Here is an 18,109-nt window from a genome sequence, read left to right as displayed (position 1 = left end):
TCAGCTTCCCGTTCTCAGGGTTGCAAAGTCCGTGCCAAATTCTCTCCAGCGAAGCTTCCCTGGAAGCCTCCCAGAAGATCCCCATTCACCCCTGGGCCCTAGCTCCTGATGTCTGCAGACCAGACAAAGGCTCGGATAAGCATCCTGCCCCTCCCCCTCCCCCCAATAAACCAAGATTTCTGCCTCGGAGGTCTAACACGCAACTGTTAGGGGGTGTCAGAAAAATGCAACTGTTTGGGAGGTCAAAGTATGCAGGCCTGCCTACACTCATCCCAGCATTCCAGAGGCAGAGGCAGGAGGATGTCTGTGAGTTTAAGGCCAGCCTGGTCTACAGAGCGAGTTCCAGGACAGTCAGGGCTTCACAGAGAAACCCTGTCTGGAAAACATCAACAGCAGAAGCAGCAACAACAACTCAAAACAAACAAGCAGAAAGAATGCTAGGTTCAGGAGGCAACTCTCACCCTCTTCCCAAGACCTGCGCGGTTTGAGCCGGAGTTGAGGAGTGCAGAATGTAGTCACTAGGGGGCGCTCGGCCACCACCGGGAGATCGTGAACTTGGGCGAGCCAGTCTGCGTGAGGGAGGACGCGTGTGTCAATGTGCATGCGTTCGTGTGTGTGTGTGTGTGTGTGTGTGTGTGTGTGTGTGTTATATGTGAGGTGGGGGAGAAGACCAGGGGTCACTCCAGGATTCCAACAAATCTGTGTCCCTCTCCCCACGGGTCCCTGCCAGCTCTCCGCCCTCCCCCCACCTTCTCCAATAATCCCAGGAAAGGGTATTGCTCTCAGACCCTGTCCGCACATAACCTCATTCCCGTGTCTCCCCTGATTCCCAACACCCAGTGTGTCCAATGTGCCCCTGGACCCAGTCTGAAGGGGTGCACGGATAATTTTCAGGCTGTGAACCCTGGTGGGGGTATTAGCTCTCCACTTCTCAGTGGTGGCCTAGGGGCTCCTAGAAGGCGGTGCCTGCCCAGCCTGGCCTCGCCCCCGGGGCGGGCCTGGGGCGTGGCATTTGGGGGCGGGGCCAGACCCCCTTTTTTTTCCACCGCTGTTAGCGGTGAGAAGCGCAGAGGCTTGGGGCAGCCGAGCTGCAGCGAGGCCGTGGCGCTGGGGGCGAGCTGAGCGGCGGCAGCGGAGCTCTGTCGCGAGACGCAGCGACAAGGCAGAGACTATTCAGCGGACTCACCAGCCAGGGAGTCTCCGCGCTGGGATTTGATATTCAAACCTCTTTTTTTTTTTCTTAAACGTTTTAAAAACTGTATTGTTTTGCGCTTTAATTTATTTTTGCTTCTTATTCCCGTCTTAATCGTGCCAACGGTTTGGGGAGGTTGCTCCTTCACTCCCTCAAATCACTTCGGATTTTGGAAATCAGCAGAGAAAAGAGCTCCAGAGGGAAGTCGAGGAAGCCAGAGACCGGTCAGAGAGAGCGCGCTGGCGAGCGAGCGGAGAGAAGGACAGGGGCAAAGTGACTGACCTGCTTTTGGGGGTGACCGTCAGAGCGCGGCGTGAGCCCTCCCCCTTGGGATCTTGCATCGGACCAGTCGCGCTGACGGATAGACAGACAGACACCGCCCCCAGCCCCAGCGCCCACCTCCTCGCCGGCGGGCTGCCGACGGTGGACGCGGCGGCGAGCCGCGAGCAGGAGCCGAAGCCTGCGCCCGGAGGCGGGGTGGAGGGGGTCGGGGCTCGCGGGATTGCACTGAAACTTTTCGTCCAACTTCTGGGCTCTTCTCGCTCGGGAGCAGCCGTGGTCTGCGCCGGAGGAGGCAAACCGATCGGAGCTGGGGGAAGTGCTAGCTCGGGCCTGGAGAAGCCGGGGCCCGAGAAGAGAGAGGAGGAAGATAAGGAAGAGGAGAGGGGGCCGCAGTGGGCGCTCGGCTCGCGGGAGCCGGGCTCATGGACGGGTGAGGCGGCCGTGTGCGCAGACAGTGCTCCAGCCGCGCGCGCGCCCCAGGCCCCGGCCCGGGCCTCGGTTCCAGGAGGGAGAGGAGCCCGCCAAGGCGCGCAAGAGAGCGGGCTGCCTCGCAGTCCGAGCCGGAGAGGGAGCGCGAGCCGCGCCGGCCCCGGACGGGCCTCCGAAACCATGAACTTTCTGCTCTCTTGGGTGCACTGGACCCTGGCTTTACTGCTGTACCTCCACCATGCCAAGGTAAGCAAGCGGTCGTGCCCGCCTGGTGTCGCCGGGCCGTGGCGAGCGCCTCTCCCGCTTGGGGACGTGCGTGCGTGCGAGCGCGCGCGTGGGGGCTTCGTGCCCCACGCCGGTCCTTGGGCACCCGGCGCGAGGCGTCCCCCTCTGTCGTCGTACGTGGAGGGGGAGGGGGTGCGCGCTAGGTGGGAGGGCGCCAGGATAGTCTCGCCGCCCACGCGGGCCCTGCCCACCCACCAGAGTCACCGCACGTACGATCTGGGCCGAGCAGCCGAGGGCGGGAGCCAGAGGAGGAGGCCGAGGGGGCTGGGCTTGCTCTGTGGCTGGCGGCAGAAGTTTGCTCCGGGTCGCGGGTCCCCGGAGAACTGGAAGTCCGGGCAACGGGGGCGGGAGTCCGGAGCCCAGCGGGCATGCCTGGGGGTGCTCGGACCTTGGACCGGGGGAGGGCAGAGATCGTGGAGGGGGCAGGGAGCGAGCGACCGAGGGGGCTTTGCTGTCACTCCGCTCGGGTCTCTTGGGCCCTTGCAGTGAGTTTGGGAAAAGTTTTCGGATGGATTGCTGCGGGGACCCTATCCCACCCCTCCAGCTTGCTGGGCCACCTGCGCTGCGCCACCCCCTCCCGTCCCCGCTCGCGTCCCGCGCGGTGCCCGCCCTCCCCCGCCCGGCCGGGCGCGCGCGGCGCAGAGCCGATTACATCAGCCCGGGCCTGGCCGGCCTCGTGTTCCCGGAGCCGCGGCTGCGGGAGCCGGGGGACCCGGGCGACCAGCGGCGCCCCTCCCCCCCACCGGCCCTCCGCAAGGAAGGTGACCTCTAGAGGTATCCCCAGCTCCGTGACCCGGAGAAACTCCCATACCCTTTTCCTCCGACCCCAACTTCTACCCGTGCCTTGTGCTAGGAAGAATTTCCCGACGCCCCTTCCCGTTTTCCCCGTTTCCTGCCTGGTGTGTAGAGAAGCCCTTCCCACCCTTTTTATATTTTCCTTCTCTTGGAGAAGGCTCGTAGAACCGTTTCTGACCCCAGGGTCCAGGCAAGGGATGGTGACTGTCAGACGTGGGGGTGCTGAGGCCCACCCTCGGGCTCTTTGTGGAAACGCTAACCTAAGTTTTGAGTCGGTGGAGGTTGGTGTATTTCCCTCCTCTCGCCAGCCGCTCTAGTGAGCTGTGCTCCAGCGTTTATGGGGGTCAGTGAAGGGTAGACTGACATCACCCCGCTTTCCCCTTTTTGGAAAAATGTCTTGATATTTGCTGTGACAGGGGCAGCCTGGAACTAGCCTTTCCCACACCTTTGGCAGGATTGCCTGTCAGTGTCCCCCACACACACTTTGTCCTGGCAAAACCCGCTGCTCACAGAGCAGGTGGTTTAACTCTGAACTTGCCCACCCAGTTTGCTTATTAAGGGGTCCTTTCATGCTCTTTCCCACTAATACTCAGCTAGAGAACCTACTTGGAGAGGGGGCAGAAGGAAGGAGACAGGCAGGGGTCCCTGCCACCATCCAGAGTTCCTCAGACCCTGGCACAAAGGCCTTGGCTCTGGGCCTCCATGTGGGGAGGAGGGGCAGGAGTGCCTGGCCACAGTATGACCTTCAGAGGCCCCCAGAGAAGGGCACCTGGCCAGTCCCTGCCTAGAACCTCCCCATCTGGGAGGGGGTTCAAAGTTTCTTTTCCTTTCTCCATTGGGGCTGAGATAGAGGACTGAGGGAGAATGTCACGAGGGTGTTGAGCTTGGTAATTGAGGGCCTGAGGAGCAGAATCCAGGGCCTGCCTGAGGTAGCTGCAATGGGAGGCTAGCTCTTGAGAAGGGCCACCTCTGACCTTGGCCCTGGTGGCGAGGCTGAGGGCCCTGGAGAGACTGCTATTTGGGGACTATTGGTGGAGGAGAGAGACAGGCCAAGGATGGGAATCCTTCTCAGGGCAGTTGGAGGTCCAGGTTGGTGTGGGACATGTGGCTGGGGAGTTGGTAGGACCAGGAGACCCTCAGGAAGGCGTAGGAGCCTTCCCTTGCTCCCTGTTGCAAGGTCCACATGGCCTTTTTGTTGACCTCCACAGCTTCTGGGGAGGGGAGGAAGGAGTTGGTGGGGATCAGAAGGATGGGGGCTCAGGCCCAGGGTGGAGCAAGAGACCCCTTGGAACTGGGCAGTTCTGAGGAGAAGAAAGCTTTCATGGCTCCATTTGAGCAAAGTCCTCTGCCTAGGCGAGAGGCTTGGGGATGTGGCGGGGCTGGCCAGGCTTTGGAACTGCATTCAGGCTCCGGGCAGAGGGGCGGGAGGACAACGGGACTCCCTTCCTTAGGGCCTTCCTCCCGGCTTTTCAGCCCCTGAGCCACCTGTGGGCATGCGGCGTTGGCGGGCTGTTGCTGAGGCCTGGGGAGGTTTTGGAGGGGGAGGGTAGTGGGTGCCCTTCGGTCCCCTGCACCCCCTCCCTCTTCAGCACCAGCTCACCCTGGTATTTGTCGTGTCAGCAGGAGAAGGTCACCATGTTGTTTTGCTCGTCCCTAGTCCTTCCTTCCTGCCCCAGTCCAAACTTGTCCTCCTGTTTGACCTTCTGCTTACCCGTGGCTTTGGACCAGGGAATCAGGGGCAGTGGGAAGACAGAGGAGGCAAGAACGGAGAGGTGCTAGGGGCCTGGACAACGCAGGGTTCTGGTATTTCCCTCCTGAATTGTGAGCTCCCCAGCACCTGGTTAGACTTTAACTTCAGGGGTTCAGACTTGAGGCAGTGCAGGGGTAGTGGGTATGCTCTGGACCTGTGGGGCCCCTGACTCTAACCTGTTTGGTTCAGAAGCCATGGAGAAGCTGGAGGCTGGGGGCTGAGAGAGAGGCGAGAGGGGGTCAAGGGATTCAGGGGCTTGGCCTTTGCACGCCTGTGGCTGCCTCTGTCCCTGTCCCTGCCCCTGCCAATGCTTTTTACTCTTTGTTTTGTCTGTAGTGGTCCCAGGCTGCACCCACGACAGAAGGAGAGCAGAAAGCCCACGAAGGTGAGTCCCCATGCTCTCGGATTGGACCCCTCCCCTTGTCTCGAGGGTGCGTGGATAAGTCCCACTCTTCCTTTTCAGACTTGGGGGTGGGGCGGGGCGCAGGAATATGAGGATCAAGATTTCACGGATACTGTGGGTTTAACTCTTGCGTTTCTTAAGGCGTCTTCTCTTCGGCTTTCTGCTAGAAACAGGACTTGTTGCTTTTTCTAATGCCCTTTCCAGTAAAAATTTATCTGGAAAGGCTGCCGTGAGCCACAGATGAGGAAGGTAGTAATGTTCAGGGTTTCCAGATGTTCAGGGAGGTATCCCTTGTATCCCCTACTCCCAGGGGAGGATAAACGTCTAGTGCCACTTCCTACTCAGCCATGGCCCACCCGTGGGGGCTGTGACTCTTCCTGTGTGAGCTGGAGGCAGGATAGGAGGACATCCGAATTACTGCCCAGCCCTGGGTTTGCATTTCTCTGAGGATGGCAGCTTCCATAGACTGGGTGCTGTGAACTTCCCCGCAGGACCAGCAGAGGGCCGGCTGTAGCTCTCAGGCGCCCCGCCCCCCTGCCCAACCCCGAGTCCGCCTGCCTTTTGTTCCAGTGTGGTTTGGAGTACCGGGATCCTCCCATTTCTCTGGGGGACGCCCTGGCTCTCCCCAGCACTGAGTGTGGCCTCTGCTCCAGCCGGATGCCACTCCCCCAGTGTCCTTCCTCTGTGTAGGGAAGGCCCTGGGGTCTTCCTCTAGGCTAATTTCCCTGACCCAAATCCAGTGTGGCTGCTGGAGCCAGCCAAGGAAGGCTGGTGATGTCCAGCCGGTTTTGCCTCCTCCCCCAGGAGCTCTTTCTCTGGCCCAGGGCCTGGCTTTCTGCCACTCCCTGGCCCTAGCCACTGACAGGCCCCCACTTCCAAAGTGCTACCCACCCCTTTCTGCTTCCTAGTGGGCTCTGTGGTCTGGGAGAGGCAAGACAAATGGTCTTTGTTTGATGGAGAAAAGGTTGTCTGCCATAAATAAGGAAAACCACGAAAGCCTGATGCTGGAGTGTATGTGTGCACACGTCCCGAGTAGCAGGACAGCTTTCCTTGGGGGCAGGGGCCAGGCTCCCATGGGTCCTGGCCAAGGCATGTCCACCACCTCCTGTGGCCCTTTAGAATCCCTTTTACCTGCAGCTCCCATCCCCAGTCATTGCTTGGGTCATACCTTTCTGCTACCTGCTCCTGTGTGGGGTCACTAACGGACCTGGGCCACCTCTGCCCCAGCCAAGATGAAGAAGAGTCAGTTGAAAAAAAATTCTGGGTTAGTCATCTTCTATACAGACTTGGCTTGAAAAGAATTTTTCAGATCTGATCTCATGGACTTTTTGGGGGATAGACAAGAATTCTGTGCTTGTTTGTCCAGATAGAAAAGAGAGCCCTTGAGCAAGGCAGGTAGTGGCAGTTAGGTCACCCCCATTCCTTTTCCTGTTTGACATCTGTGGACATCACCCCACCTTTCCCTCGATGCCCCAGTTTCTCCCCAGTCAACCTATCACACTCCTGGGTCCCATCTTCTTTACCTTTCTGGAAAAAAAAAACAACCCACGAAGAGCCAAGGGAGGTTTGGCTGTGGCCCTAGGTTGAGAAGAAGGGGGGCAGTGTAGTCTCCGGAGCGAACACTTAAAATGCCTTGGTGACGTTCCAAACTTTGTCACCTGGAATGAGAAAAGAAGAGTTGTTTTCAGGGCTAGCAAAGAGAGACGGAACCCCACCTTCGTGCTCACTTAAGTGTCGTTAGAGGTCAGGCCAACCTGCTTCTCCAGATAGCCAGTTGGAGGCCCAGAGACTGGAGGGACAGGCCCAAGGTCACACTAGCTGCTGGCAGAGCCTGGGCCCCGCGTGGGCTTGTGTTCTCTCTTCTCTCACTTCAGGGGCAGGCTTCTGTGGGGTAGTGTTAGGGATGTGACCAGAGGGACCAGCTGAGCCACCATTTGGTGTCCCAAAGAAGTCCTGTGCTTCTCTACCTGCCCCCTCGGCCCCGAATTCCCTTCCTGCTGACAAGTACCTCAGGCTGCCTGGGAAGCTGTCTCTCCCCTGTCTTCCTCCGAGTCAGCTTCTAGAAGTGCTTTGTACAGAGGTGGCTCTTGTTTCTTCCATGATGCAAACAGTTTGCCCTCTTGGGCGGGGTTCTGAGTGCTGGCAGGACCTGCATAGTGTGCCTGCCCGCTGCCACCTGCCGACTTACTTGTCTTCAGCTCAAGTCTGGGGAGGTGGGACTGGCGACCATGAGGTGACTCCTCAAGCTTCTGTGGTTGTGCGTGTTGTGGGTGTGGAAGGCTTTGCTATCACAGCCCATTCTGACGGCCTCTCACCAGCCGTGTGGCCTTTGGGACAAATTATGGCGTTTGAGCCTCTAGGTCCCCATTTATAAAATAAGGTCCTGGTAGTACTTAGTAGGACTTAGGACTTCCCGTGGGGTCCAGCATGTACGTGGTGAGTGGCTGTTGGCCTGGTGGGTGTTATGGCCATAGCTGTGAGATGGAAGTGGGAAGCAGGTGTACCCACACTCAGACTGCCCTCTGGTATTGTAGTTGGCCCAGGAACTTGCTTTGTTTTACAATGAGGAAGGGAGGCAGATATGGCAGGCCACCTCCCCTGGACCTGGACCTAGAAATGAGGGAGGTGCTTCAGTTAGATTTTTAGAACTTACCTGATATGGAAGCCATGAGGAGCGGTCTTGCAAAGCTAGGTGGGGAGAGAGGCTGACCATCTTTGTGTTACCAGCGGGCTCATGTGTTATCCCTCCCACACAGTGGTGAAGTTCATGGACGTCTACAAGCGCAGCTACTGCCGTCCGATCGAGACCCTGGTGGACATCTTCCAGGAGTACCCTGATGAGATAGAGTATATCTTCAAGCCGTCCTGTGTGCCCCTAATGAGGTGCGGGGGCTGCTGTAATGACGAGGCTCTGGAGTGTGTGCCCACCTCGGAGAGCAACATCACCATGCAGGTAGGTGCCTGTGGCGTAGGGGACGGACGGGGTGCAGGAGGGCAGGGTGGCACAAGGAGGGGCATTAGAAGGTTGTCTGGGCCTCCGCCTGGGAAACTCTTGATAGGAGGAGCTGAATTGGGCTTGGGGGTGAGGAGGTGAGGTTGGAGGTTCTTTTCTACAATGGGGAAGAAGATGGCTGCCTTTCCGCACTCCCCTGCGAGATCTCGACAGTTTGACCATGTCCTCCGCTTTGATGACCTTGCTCCCTCGGCTCAACAGGGGCTGATGCCTACAACAAGTGCCCTTCTCCTTCTCTGGGAGAGCGGCTCCAAAGCTTTCCCTGCTTGAGGGCTCCAATTGGGAAGCTGGATGGAACTGCAGAGTTAAAAGCCAGTCTTTTAGCTACCTAGTGATGGGTGGATCTGGGCCCAGACAGGGTGGAGAGTGGGAGGGAGTTGAGTGACATGGGGTGGGTAGCTCTTAGGTAGCTTATAAGGGTTAGGGTGAAGCTTGGGAGGGATGAAGGAGGGGAAGGGATTGGGATGGTGAGAATCCAGGACCTGAATTCCCAGCCTGGCCAACCCTCGCAGCTCTGTCTGCCCTCAAGAGCAGGTACTCCTTAAGGCCTGCAGGGTTGGGGGAGTTGGGGTGGCCCAAGGCTCTTTTCTGTTAGAGCCTTGATCCCCCCTACCTCCACCACCTATGCTCAGTAGAACCCCTGGGTGCTGAATGGCAGGAGCCCCGGGGTGTCCCATATGGGTATGGCTGGCTGGGTCACTAACCTCTGTGATCTGTTCCCTCCCTCTCCAGATCATGCGGATCAAACCTCACCAAAGCCAGCACATAGGAGAGATGAGCTTCCTACAGCATAGCAGATGTGAATGCAGGTGAGGACAGAGCCTCCCCCTCAGGCAGCACACGGCCGTGGCCTGCCCCAGAGCTGAGCCCCAGAGCTGAGCCAGTTACACTTGTTAGCCCACGTCGGCCTTCCGACGAACTGTGACCTTGGGCATCTGACCTCAGTGTGCTTACCTCACGTGTGTTCCCCACATCTAGAAAATGGGCACGACAGTTCCGTGTACTCACCACAATGTCACAGGGACCAACTTGGTTATGATGCGTAAAGATGAAGATAGCGTTTGCTAAATCATGAACATCCTGTTATTACCGGTTTATTGTCATTCCGCCCGCTGTTGTTATCATCGTCTTGATTCCTCTGTGTTTTGTTTTCTTTCTCCTTTCTCTACCTTTGCAGACCAAAGAAAGACAGAACAAAGCCAGAAAAGTAAGTGGCCACATGTTAGCACTTTTGTCCCGTTCTTGTCTTGGTTTGGGGCTTTCGGCTTCCTCTCTGGGGTGCTCTGATGGCCTCAGTGGGTCGGGCCGCTGGGTGGGTTGGTGACATGGTGACGGTGACATGGTGACCAGAGTGATACGGAGCCAGCTTCCGGCCTGCGGCTCTAGGATGATGAAGACATCCAAGCTGGAGTCTGCTCTTTGCCCTGAAGAAGATGCTGTCCCCCGGGGCTCAGGTCCCTTCTGGCCAGCACTCACTGTTTCGGTGTGGGTGTGGCGGTGTGGGCACTTGCACCCACAGTGGAGTGAAGGAGAGGGAGCTGGTGTCGGAGGACAGTTTCTGTGTATCAGAGGACGTGGCCTTGGCCTTGTTTCGGTGGTGACTGTGGCTGTCCAGGTTTCTTAAGGTCCCAGGAGATTTCTTAGTGTGTGTATGCTTTCCACAAGAGTGGGGCAGGTAGCAGACTCCGCCCTCTCAGTAGGGTAGGAAAAGTGGTGTGGTGGCCATTTTCTGAGGCTTCCGGTTGCTTGTTGTGTAAGGATGGGTCGGGGGGGCTGACATTGATGGGGAAATGAACTTGCAGGGAAGGAGCGAGAGAGAGAGCACCCATTCCCTCCCCTTTCCCCCATATCCCTTTCTGTCTGCCCTACCACTTGGGGGACTTGATGTCCTCATGCCTCTCCCTAAGTCCCCAGATTCCAGGACTACTGTGTCTGCCAGAGCAATGGTCTGGGAGTTTATCAGTGAGAGAGAGAGGGCGTGCTCCAGGCGAGGATCCCTGTGTGGAGAGCTTTCTCCTTTCATCCTTCTAGGGCTTTCTCCCAAGCAGGACAGACTCGCCCACTCCCCAGGTCCCTTCCTGTCTCTTTCCCTGTGATAGACAGGCTGCCATGTCTTTTCTGGGACCTGGCAGGCCTAGAGTGCTAGTTCCCTGGAGGGTGGCAGGCAGTAGCCTGTCTTCTCAGCTGTTCACTAGATGCCTGCTTTGCCCACAGGGAGAGTGGTAGGGCTCGCCTGGGCTCGGAAGAGTGGCAGGCTCTGACAAGCTGGAGAGAAGAATGTCTGCCAAGTGCCCTGGCCCCTAATCACACCCGCATGCTGCACTGTCCTTCATCCCCCCGGCCCCTCCATTAGTGCTGGGCTCTGAGGACACTCAGACCCAACTCCTGTCCCAGGTGACTGCTGGGCAGCTGGTGCCCCCATGCCCTACCTGGCTTTTGTGCCGTCTCCTAAGTAACTGTCCCCTCGCACCAAGGACACAGTGAGGCGGGGTCCCCGGAGGGACCCCTGCTATCACACTTAGAGACAAAGGCAGATGTTTCCCCAGCTGTAAGGTTTTGAATCAGACTTTCTCCTTAAAGCCTGGCTCAGCCCTTTACAGAGCCCCCTGACCTTCAGGGTCTAACTGTGTTTATCGGCTTGCTGGGCAGAGATCTTGCCCCTGTGGCTTTGAGCCCTGCCTGGGGCCAGGGGCCACGTGAACCTAGAGGCTGTGCCTTGCATAGTCTCTGCTGCCCGCCCACAGCCCTACGGTGGGCAGAGCGAGGAGAAGGATGTATGTTGTCCCAGCCCGCCGTACCTGTGGTCCTTCCTGGAGGCTGCTCCAGGAAGTGACTCGGGTGGCCTTGGGCCTCCTGATCTTGCCTCTGTCTTCTTCATTGTGCCTCTGTTCTTCTCCTCCCCCCCCCTCGTTCTCTTCCTGTCTGTTTCTATTTTTATATTTTCCAGAAAATCAGTTCGAGGAAAGGGAAAGGGTCAAAAACGAAAGCGCAAGAAATCCCGGTTTAAATCCTGGAGCGTGTACGTTGGTGCCGCTGCTGTCTAAGTCCTTGGAGCCTTCCTGGCCTCCAGACAAGCGCCTGCCGTTCCCCTAACCCTGCCTCCCCTCCTCAGCTCCCCTCTGGCTCTTGCCCTGGCCTCCCGCTCGCCTCAGTCTCCCTCCCTCTCCCTCTCCCTCTCTCTCTCTCTCTCTCACTCACTCCACTAATGACACCAGCGGGTAGACTTGGTGGTGGCATTGCTGGACCAGGGTTGGGATGAGGTGGGTGGAAGGTGAGTAGGTCTGGAGCACTCAGGGAGGGGACTCTGGCTTGGCTGGGCACCGACTTTCTCTCACTCACTGGGCATTGGTGGTGGGGCCATTGTTGGCATGGGTGCTGGGCATTGGGGCCCTCTCACCCAACTGGTTTCCACTGCTCTAGGCTCCTGCACACGTCTGGAGGGTTAGGGTGGTGTGGAGGGCAGATGTGGAGTGAGTTACGGGCATGATGGTTGGGAAGTGGATGACGGTGGTCTGAGGATAAGCCTGGTGGGCCAGGCACTGTGTGGCCGCTCTTCTCATCTGTTGGAAGTGCTCTGACACCACGAAATTGAGGCTCCAGGAGGGAAAAGCCCTCTATTCCAGTCCCACCGAGGTCACCCACTGAGGTCTTCGAGGGTGGCCACTTCCTCCGGGTTGCAGGCTGTGCTGGCTCTGGAGGCCTTGCTGGTGGACAGTGCTCCTGGATTTGGCTTGCCTTCTGCTGGCCCTCTCCCTTGGTGGAGGGTCTGGGCAGAGGTCCTTTTCCAGGGAGAAGGTGCCTCTGGTGGTCTCATGGGCCACTCATCACTGTCCCCAGCAGGTAAAGAGTCAAGACATGTTCTGGGAACAGCAGCAGTTAGGGCCTGAGATAGGCCCCTTACGGCAGCCTTCTCCCCGCACTCTGCCCGCCTGTGCCCTCCTCTTTCTGTAGGCAGATGCTCTGCCAGTGCCGCGTCTTTCTGCCACTCTCCCTGTCTTCTGCTAGAGCGCTCCGATCTTTCCCGGATGTGGAAAGGGCCTAGGGGCCAGCGAGCTGGGCGGGGAAGCCGTGGTGGCCACGTTAGGGGGTGTCGCATGGGTTTTTTTTTCTCCCTCTCTCTGCTGATGCTCTAGCTTAGATGTCTTTCCTTTTGCCTTTTTGCAGTCACTGTGAGCCTTGCTCAGAGCGGAGAAAGCATTTGTTTGTCCAAGATCCGCAGACGTGTAAATGTTCCTGCAAAAACACAGACTCGCGTTGCAAGGCGAGGCAGCTTGAGTTAAACGAACGTACTTGCAGGTTGGTTTCCAGAGGGCAAGCGAGAGAGTCAGAGAGGGGCGTCACAGACATGGGAGAGAGAGAGAGAGAGAGCACGCTTGTGAGGGGCCAGCCGCTTGCTCAGCTTCTAGCTGCCTGTGTGGTGACTGCTACCTTCTCTGCTCCTGAGGCTGTGTGGGGCCTCGGGCTCCAGTCTTGCCTGGCAGGCCTGCTCTGAGACGATGGCCCTGGTTGCCTGAGCGGGCAGGCTGCTGTGGCGTAATGTGATGGTGTGGACGCAAGCTGTGTGTTGTGGCCTGCGGTCCTGCTGCTTGTGAAGGCTGTCGGTGCTGATGTTGTTAATTCTCCCCTCGGTGCACATGCTGAAATCTGAAAGTCCTTTCAGCTGTGGGATGTCTAATAGCATTCCCTGGCTGCACCTCTGCCCCCGAGAGCCTGGCAGCCGGGCCTCTCACCACCCGGTGTTTTTTTCCTGGGCATGGAGCCTGAGCTCCTGCCGTGTGTGCCCCCCTTCAGACTATGGCTTCTTGAAGACAGGTTGTCTCTCCCGGAGTGGGAGACCTTGAGGACAGGCCGTGGTCACCTCAGACTAGGACTTTGTGACGACAGGCTGTGTCCACCTCAGACCAGGCCTCTCTGAAAGTGGGGCTCTGCGGTTGGTTTAGGATGGGAAATTCTCTCTACATACATCTGAGGATGCTAGATAACTTGGTCCTGCATCAGTCATGGTCAAGAGGGACAATCCTGAACAGCCCACGCATTTCAAAAATGCTTCCAGGGTGGTTGCAGGAAAGGGTCAGGCCCCCTTCCCTGAGAGGACTCTGTGAGCACCTTAAGCCTGGGCCTGGTTCGTAACACTTTGGGATACCCAGGTGTCTGTACTTCTGTCCTTTGCCCTTGTGAACCAAGGAAAATGTCAAGCTCATGAGTGAATGTTGTATATGACCACATTCAGTGGGGAGGTCAAGAGCACAGGGCTGTGGCTGGCAGCTCATAGTCTTGATATCTAGACAGGTGTTTATCTCAATATGTCCTGTCCTGGGTATGAGCATCACCCAGGAAGAGAGCTTTTAAAGGGATGACCCCAGAGAGGACCAGGCTCCCAAGTAGTGCAAGGGTTCTTAGGGGTGTGCCCCCCTCCCTGCCTGCATTCTTGTGTCTTGTGGGTGTTCAAAAGACATGAGGGAGCTGGCCTCGGGTGCTGGTGTGGAGTTGTTCCTGTGAAACACTGTAAGAACCCTGAGTGTGTCAATATTGTGGTAGGGACTTTTCCAAACAACAGGGATGGGGAGCAGGGCTCAGCTCCCCACAGGGTTTTAAGGAAGATAAAGACCTTGGCATTGTAAGGTTTCTGGAGTGAGCTGCGGAGCTAATTGAGCTGACTTCTGGAGACCTGACCCAGTCCACTACTGCCTGTGTCTGGGAACTGCATTTCCAAGACTAGGTGGGACCCGTGTTGACAGGCTGTCCTCGGGGCACCCAGCCAGGGGCAGGAGCATGAGGAGAAACCCCCTCTGCTTCAGTCAGAGGAGCAAAGCCACTAAGTTGTCTGAGCCCAGCCTAAGCTAGACATGTGGTAAAGACAGGCGGCCCCATGCCTGGGCCTGCAGCTGCCAGGCAGCTCAAGGTGGAAGCTAAGGCCGAGAGAGGTGTGGGGGGCCTAGATGTTTTCCTGCCTTCCTGAAGCTCCAGGACTTGTCTGCCCTTGGGCAGAACACATCCCCAGAGCGGTCCTCTGTCATTGGCCTAGCTCAAGGTATTTTTCCTGTCCACTGTCTACTCTTCTAAACCCGCCCCCTAGGAGCCAGAACTGAAAACCCCTCTGCAGAGACCCTCTCCCAGCTAACTACCTCTGATCGTGTCACCCATCCGCTGTGGAATGTCACATGGGGGCTGGCCTTGTACTGCTCACGTGTTGCTTTGCAAGTGTTTCCATGTCTGTCCGGTCTTCCTAGCTCGCCATCCTTAGCAGGCAGGGCTGGGTCTCTCTCTCCCTCCCCACCGGGACTCTGTCTCGCCTGCGCCTCGGAGAACCCCGCTCCCGTAGTGCCAGCCTACAGGGACCCAGGGTCTCCCAGGCCTGGGGAGGCTGCTCGCCTCACTGCCAGGCTCCTGTGGCCCTAACCCCCTGCCTGTCTTTGCCACTCCCCACAGATGTGACAAGCCGCGGCGGTGAGCCAGGCTGCAGGAAGGAGCCTCCCTCAGGGTTTCGGGAACCAGACCTCTCACCAGAAAGACCGATTAACCATGTCACCACCACACCATCATCGTCACCATTGACAGAACAGTCCTTAATCCAGAAAGCCTGACATGAAGGAAGAGGAGACTCTTCGAGGAGCACTTTGGGTCCGGAGGGCAAGACTCCGGCAGAAGCATTCCCGGGCAGGTGACCAAGCACGGTCCCTTGTGGAACTGGATTCGACATTTTCTTTTACTTGCTGCTAAATCACCAAGCCCGGAAGATTAGGGAGTTTATTTCTGGGATTCCTGTAGACACACCCACCCACATACACACACATATATATATATTATATATATATAAATAAATATATATGTTTTTATATATATAAAATATATATATTCTTTTTTTAAATTAACTTTGCTAATGTTATTGGTGTCCTCACTGGATGTGTCTGACTGCTGTGGACTTGAGTTGGGACGAGAATGTCCCCACTCGGATCCTGATAGGGGAGACAGTGGGATGAAAGACTGTGGTGTGGTCTTTCGTCCTTTTGCCTGCCAGGGAACGTGCGAGGCCAGGGCACGGGGGCACACTGGCTCACTTCCAGAAACACGACAAACCCATCCCTGGCCCCGAGTCAAGAGGACAGAAAGATGGCAGAAAAAGAGACAAAGACGCTGGTCCCAACAGGAGTCTGGGAGCCTCAGGACGTGGCCTGCTTCGTGGATCCCGCTACATGCTGCCCTCTGGGCACTGCCTGGAAGAATCAGGAGCCTGGCCAGCCTGCAGCTCTCTCCTCCGAGGTGCCCAGGAGGCCCCCCACAGGTGTCCTGGCTAAGAGAAAATGTTGGTGGAAGAAGAGGCCTGGCGAGGCTCCTCCTCCTGGGAACCCCTTTTTCTCTCCCTACCCCACTTCCTGGGTACAGCCCAGGGGAACCTTGTGTGCTCAGACCATTGAAACCACTAGTTCTGTCCCCAGGAGACTTGGCCGTGTGTGAGTGGCTAACCCTCCCCCACCCCATCCCTTCCCGAGGCACAGAGCAGTGGGGCAGGACCCGCAAGCCCCTCACGGAGGCAGAGAAAAGAGAAAGTGTTTTATATACGGTACTTATTTAATAGTCCTTTTTAATTAGAAATTAAAAACAGTTAATTTAATTAAAGAGTAGGGTTTTTTTTTCAGTATTCTTGGTTAATATTTAATTTCAACTATTTATGAGATGTACCTCTCGCTCTCTCTTTATTTGTACTTTTTGTGTGTGTGTATGAAATCTGTGTTTCCAATCTCTCTCTCCCGGATCGGTGACAGTCACTAGCTTGTCCTGAGAAGAGATTTAATTTTGCTAACACTCAGCTCTGCCCTTCCCTGGTCCCCTCCACACATTCCTTTGAAATAAGGTTTCAATATACATTTACATACTATATATATATTTGGTAACTTGTGTTTGTATATAAATATATATATATATATGTTTATGTATATATGTGATTCTGATAAAATAGACATTGCTATTCTGTTTTTTATATGTAAAAACAAAACAAGAAAAAATAGAGAATTCTACATACTAAATCTCTCTCCTTTTTTAATTTTAATATTTGTTATCATTTATTTATTGGTGCTACTGTTTATCCGTAATAATTGTGGGGGAAAAGATATTAACATCACGTCTTTGTCTCTAGTGCAGTTTTCCGAGATATTCCGTAGTACATATTTATTTTTAAACAGCAACAAAGAAATACAGATATATCTTAAAAAAAAAAAGCATTTTGTATTAAAGAATTGAATTCTGATCTCAAAGCTCTCCTTGGTCTCTCCTTCTCTTGGGTCCTTCTGTCCCACCTTCCCTCCTCCTTTGGGAGCATGGCATTTGTCTTAGGTCTGGGAAACGGTCCCCGGGGTAGGGTACATGGGGTGACCCATCCATTCCTGGCTCAATACAAAGAGTATTGAGGATGGGTGGATGGGCTTCTTAGCAAAGGATCCTCGCCCTGTGCAGAACTCATCTAGCCTCCTTGTCAGACAAGGACCAGGCCATGTCCCCAGCTGCTCCCTGGAGACTGGAGAGAGCTGTTGGCTGCAGCTGGCCAGGAGAGGGAAGTGGGTCCAGCTTGGAGGGGGGAGGGGCTGTGACTCCAGGGTGCAGTTTACTTGTGTGTACTAAGTGTAGGAGTCCAATAGTCTGTTGCTACCCGTCTGTTGTCCCCAGGCCAGCCTTCTTGTCCTGCCCTAGTCCCGGGCAAGGTGGACCCTGCTTGGGTCTTTGACACAGTGACACTGTGTCTCAGTCTGCTTCTAGCACCTTACTCCTTCAAATTGCAAATAGGACTGGGTACACACAGGGTTGGCTGCTGTGGTACACCCTAGGGCACTCTTGTGTGTAAGATACACCAGCAAAAAGATCAGTGGAGGGTGAGTGGTGGGAGATAAAGAGTTGTGTTCCCACAAGTAAGAAAACACATCGACATTGCCAGGGGCTTCTAGCTGGGGTTGGGGGATCCTGGGGCAGGTGCTTTCCCATGACATAGCCTGCGGACACCTCTTAAAGGATGGATGAAAGGCATATTGGAGATGGGTCTGAGTGGGTGTTGAACCCTAGGCGGAAGGGTTGAGCAAAGGTCTGGAGGTGGTACTCCAGCAGGGAGTGGGGGCTGCCACAAAACCCAAGTGCTTGTATCAGAAAGAGCAGCAGGGGATGCAAATGGGCATCTTGATTCCAGATGTTTTTACCAAGGTGCCCGGCAACAGTGGGGGAGGACGCCTGAGTATGATGGGGTGGCGTGGAAAGCAGCCAGGGCATGCACTATGCAGGGAGGACTGGAGCCAAGGTCTTGCCTTCTGGAAGCTTCGGCTTAGTGCCCGTCCTTGCCCAATCACCCCATGTGGGTTGATGTCTGGGGGAGGCCCAGTGAGGTAGGTGATCTTGTATCCACCTGGAAATCGGCCTCTCAGATTCTTCTCTGGCCTCCCTTGGGCTGGTTCTCTCAGAGCAGCCGGAGCGAGCCTGGTAAAGGAGGAGCCAGATCATAACATTTTTTGGCTCAAAACTCTGAAGAGACTCCATTTTACCCAGAGAAAAAGGGCCCTGCACTCCCCAGCTGTCCCTGCCTTTCAATGACTCACTAGATTCTCACTCATCTTGAGTATGCGGCTCCCACTTTTCTATTCCTCAAGTTCTTTTCTTGTGGCCTTTGCAGAGGCTGTCCCCTCTGTTTGGCACACCCTAGCCCACATAGGATATGTTTGATTTCAAACCTTCAAGTCTGACTCACTTTTCAGTGAGGCATCTTTTGACCTCGCACTTACAACCGAACCCGCTCTGCCTCCGGACTCTTCTGTTTTGTATTGTGTGTGCACGTGCACGGGGAGGCCAGAGGTCGGCGTTGGGTGTCTGCCTTAATTGCTCTCCACCTTGTTTTTGAGACAGGGTCTCTCACTGAACCTGAAACTCACTGATTTCACTAGACTGGCTGGCTGGGTGCATGCCTCTCTCTGTGCTGGGGACCGA

The 18,109-nt window shown here is 56.1% G+C and overlaps 2 protein-coding genes across 4 annotated transcripts; both read left to right on the top strand.

Moving 5' to 3' along the window:
• Positions 1-1,307: 1,307 nt before the first annotated feature.
• Positions 1,308-8,533, top strand: LOC128114967 (vascular endothelial growth factor A-like). Its single transcript, XM_052745438.1, has 3 exons — positions 1,308-2,149; positions 5,070-5,118; positions 7,893-8,533. The coding sequence occupies exons 1-3, from the start codon at positions 2,084-2,086 to the stop codon at positions 8,228-8,230; spliced, it is 453 nt and encodes a 150-aa protein (XP_052601398.1). The 5' UTR covers positions 1,308-2,083; the 3' UTR covers positions 8,231-8,533.
• A 54-nt stretch (positions 8,534-8,587) lies between these two features.
• LOC128114968 (vascular endothelial growth factor A-like) lies at positions 8,588-16,394 on the top strand. 3 transcript variants are annotated; one of them, XM_052745439.1, is made up of 5 exons: positions 8,594-8,958; positions 9,327-9,356; positions 11,097-11,168; positions 12,314-12,445; positions 14,579-16,394. In XM_052745439.1, exons 1-5 carry the CDS (start codon positions 8,801-8,803, stop codon positions 14,598-14,600), a joined length of 414 nt encoding a protein of 137 aa, XP_052601399.1. In that variant the 5' UTR covers positions 8,594-8,800; the 3' UTR covers positions 14,601-16,394. The 3 variants fall into 3 exon arrangements, with proteins under 3 accessions (XP_052601401.1, XP_052601399.1, XP_052601400.1); XM_052745440.1 differs by lacking the exon at positions 11,097-11,168 and having other exon boundaries at positions 8,609-8,958; XM_052745441.1 differs by lacking the exons at positions 11,097-11,168; positions 12,314-12,445 and having other exon boundaries at positions 8,588-8,958.
• The last annotated feature ends 1,715 nt before the right edge of the window (positions 16,395-18,109 follow it).

This window comes from Peromyscus californicus, unplaced genomic scaffold, assembly GCF_007827085.1.
Source record: "Peromyscus californicus insignis strain IS unplaced genomic scaffold, ASM782708v3 Scaffold_19__1_contigs__length_69161282, whole genome shotgun sequence".
NCBI classification, from domain to species: Eukaryota; Metazoa; Chordata; class Mammalia; order Rodentia; family Cricetidae; genus Peromyscus; species Peromyscus californicus.
Note: the sequence above shows the minus strand (reverse complement) of the source record. Positions and strands in the feature narration are given on the sequence as shown.